Source organism: Buceros rhinoceros, unplaced genomic scaffold (genome assembly GCF_000710305.1).
Source record: "Buceros rhinoceros silvestris isolate BGI_N320 unplaced genomic scaffold, ASM71030v1 scaffold11822, whole genome shotgun sequence".
Classification (NCBI taxonomy): Eukaryota; Metazoa; Chordata; class Aves; order Bucerotiformes; family Bucerotidae; genus Buceros; species Buceros rhinoceros.
In genome coordinates, this window is record NW_010399499.1 from 21,229 (window position 1) to 24,377 (window position 3,149).

At 53.7% G+C, this 3,149-nt stretch overlaps 1 protein-coding gene across 1 annotated transcript in view; it reads right to left on the reverse strand.

Annotated features, from left to right (window-relative positions):
• The window catches only part of LOC104489351 (carboxyl-terminal PDZ ligand of neuronal nitric oxide synthase protein-like), a gene marked incomplete at both ends in the record, with an annotated part of 23,317 nt that extends 20,541 nt beyond the window's left edge, over positions 1 to 2,776 (reverse strand). The window contains one exon of the mRNA XM_010131503.1: positions 2,705 to 2,776. Coding sequence (XP_010129805.1) covers positions 2,705 to 2,776 — 72 coding nt within the window. The remainder of the gene's footprint in view (positions 1 to 2,704) is intronic.
• Positions 2,777 to 3,149: the final 373 nt, after the last annotated feature.

Sequence of the window (3,149 nt, forward strand, 5' to 3'; positions counted from 1 at the left end):
GGAATCTCAGCAATGCTGGCTATGCCGTGTTCTCCTCTTTGCTCCCAAAGGGTCGGGTCTCCATCTAAACAGGAAGCCAGGACAAGCCAGGGCTGATCACCCTCCGAATCCTGACTGCTGGGGAGGAAAGGGCAGGCAGTGCTGCTGCTCATGGCCCCATCCCTTCCTGCTCTCAGCCCAGCACAGGCAGTTACGAGGGGATCCATGGTGCTCTCCCAGCCGGGACCCCTGCTGCCTGGCAGGGTGCTTCCTCACTTCTTTGCAGGATCATTTTTTTTACCATTTAGTAAACAGAGGTGAAGCCCAGTGAGCAGCTAAGGTGAAGGCAGCACCGAGAAAGGGGAGTTGCAGCAGCAGGGGGAACGGCAATGGTTACCCTCCGTCACCAGCAGTGCTCACTCAGAACAAACCGGGACACAGCACTTTCCTCCTAGACGAGGGTCTGCGTTAAACACCATACGAACCTCAGGGTGGGCAGCTGCTTCACACACCGCACAGCCTGCAGCCTGCACCTGAAGATCTCCCGTCACTTCCCTTCTGTGCCTAAACCGGCTTTTCCTTCCTCTGGTTTCCCCACACCAGTATTTTGAGAATATTTTATTCCTTAACGAACACGACTGCCCTTCTGCTTTAAGAAGGACACATTCCTTGACCTCCAGCCAAATCCAAACCAGCCTCCAGCGCCCAGCCCAGCCAGCGAATGCCCTTGCGATGCCGCAGTAACATCTTGCTGCTGGGTGCAAGGCTGGCGCTAGCGGAACCGGGGGAGGGCTACACACCTAAACCCCCATCAAACAAACCACCCTGGCATCCTCTGTGCCAACAGCATCCCACCATCAATAAACAGGCATTAAAAGCCTCTCTGGCAGATCTGACCTGCAAGCCCCGGCTTTTCAATGCCTTGCATCTCTCCCCTCTCACACTAGATCAAGGAAGCCTGAGTGCGTGTTTCAAGCACATCATTCTCCGTGAGAAATCATTACTCTACCCTAATTCGTGTCCTTTCCCTGCCATTCACAGCTTTATCTCTGAATTGTCTAGACTACGCTTCAGTTTATTTTTATATTGGTCAACAAGGATGTTTGGTTTTGTTTTTTTTCCCTAGGGTTTATTTAAGCCCTCAACGCTGTGCCAATCCTCCCATACTGATGTGGAGTTATGCGATTTTGGGGCTGGAGCTGTATTCTTTCAAAAGTCTTATCTTGACAGGCAGTGAAGGAAACAGCTGTTTATAAGAGCTCTTGATGGTGGTAACAGCGTTCTGTCCCAAACCTCGTCTAGAACCAAAGCGAGCAAACCTAATGCCACGAAGGACCTCTCAACTTGTGTACCAGCCCCAACATTAACAACCACTGAGAGGACAGGGCAGCGGGTAGCTGCTGAGAAAAGCCCACAAACTATTTACACCCTCGAAGTCTGAAACAGAAGAGCCTTACAATCTGTGTCCTTGGGATCTGACACTCCTCTCCTCCTCTGGCGATGAGAAAAAAGCAAATAAGGTTATAGGAAGAGGCCACAGGAGGGACTGAGAGAGGAGCAGGGGGACAGCTGAGCCCAAGTAGGGCTGCTCAGTCACACGAGCAGGTCTGGTGCGTACAGGATCCCATGAGGCCACCAGAAAGACAGCTCATCCATTACTCAACAGCCCTGTGAGCTTCCTCAGCTGCTTCCCGTTAAGAGTGTTATTCCCAGGAGAAATCCATCCCAGGAGAACAGGGCAGACCCCTTGCTGTGACCCACGGAGCAGACCAAATTACCTGTGCCTGTGGCCACACCGCCACACGTTGGACCAAAGCCCTACCACAGCCCAAAGGGCTGCCTCATGCCTCGAAGGGCAGTCAAGCTCCCACTGTTTTAAGCCTGGGAGCAGCGAGCTTGCCGGGTCCGTGGTTTGCTCTTGAACACCTTCCAGCTGCGCAGGTGAGAGCCCAGGGACCAGAGGAAAAACTCCTCTCCCGGCTATCGGCCAAGCATTATATGGTGAGAGCGCCCTGTATCCTTACTATAAGTATTTTGGGAAGCCAGATGACTTCATTCCCAGCTGACATCCCCTCACCTACTTGCTGTTAAACAAGCTCGCTGCTGGCTGGCCCCAGAGCTCGTTACTCAGCACTTTAATTTGCACGTTGACATTTACCGGGCACTAACCTGCTGGCACATCCAGACAGCACCCACAGCTTCACGCGGCGGAAGCGCTTACTCAAGCAGTAAAGCACAAACACACCTATTGCACAAGTAGTTTGCTGTTACTTTTGAACTGGGACCGACACAGGAGGAAATCCCCCCAGTTGCAGACATGCTACGGTTTCCACCCAGTGCCAGCAGCCCCACGTCCCGCTCCCACCTTCCAACCCGTCCCTGCCTCTGCAGCACACACTCTTGCACAGGACGCAGCGCTGTGAGCGCGGAGATGGCACTGCTACTGCTCAGGCTGCAGCTAAGCCCAGCCACAGCACGCAGGATGCATGGGTACCAGGGGGCACAGCCAGAGCCGGGGATGCTCCAAACGGGGTGGTGTGGCACACGGAGTTTGCATGCCATGTCCGGGTCACGCAGAGGTGTCAATGGAGAGAGGGACAGTGAAAAATGCAGAGTTAGGAATAACCTGGAGGACAGGGCTTACGTGAGAGAAGGCTGTAAGCGCAGATGCAGGACTGGTGCTCCCACCACCCCCCTGGGTAAGAAGCATCCTCACCACACTCACCCTGATCCGCCGCATGGCTGTCACGATCTCCACTCGGCTGTTGGGCCGTGGCACATCCAGGCTCCCGATGTACTGCAGGGAAAGAAAGAGCGGATCAGTTGAGCATCCGCAGCTCTGGAAACCTCATGGTCCACCGTGGTCTCAATGGCATCCCCGGAGGGAAACCAGGGTCATTTTGGGGGAACAGGTGGTGTTCTGCCCACTGCACCTGAAGCCTTGCACACCTTCCACCATAAAGCTGTTCCCTCATGACAATGTTTCACAGATTCGGCAGCCCTTATTCCAACACTAAAATAACTTCAGTAATATTTGTCCACGCCACAATCAAAGTACGTCGGTATAAGCCAACATCCCTCAGCTGCACTGAGTCATCTATTACAGACCTGGATATTGGCATATCCCAAAAATAGCCAGCGCAACCTGTCCTGTGACAGGCCCTTCGCTG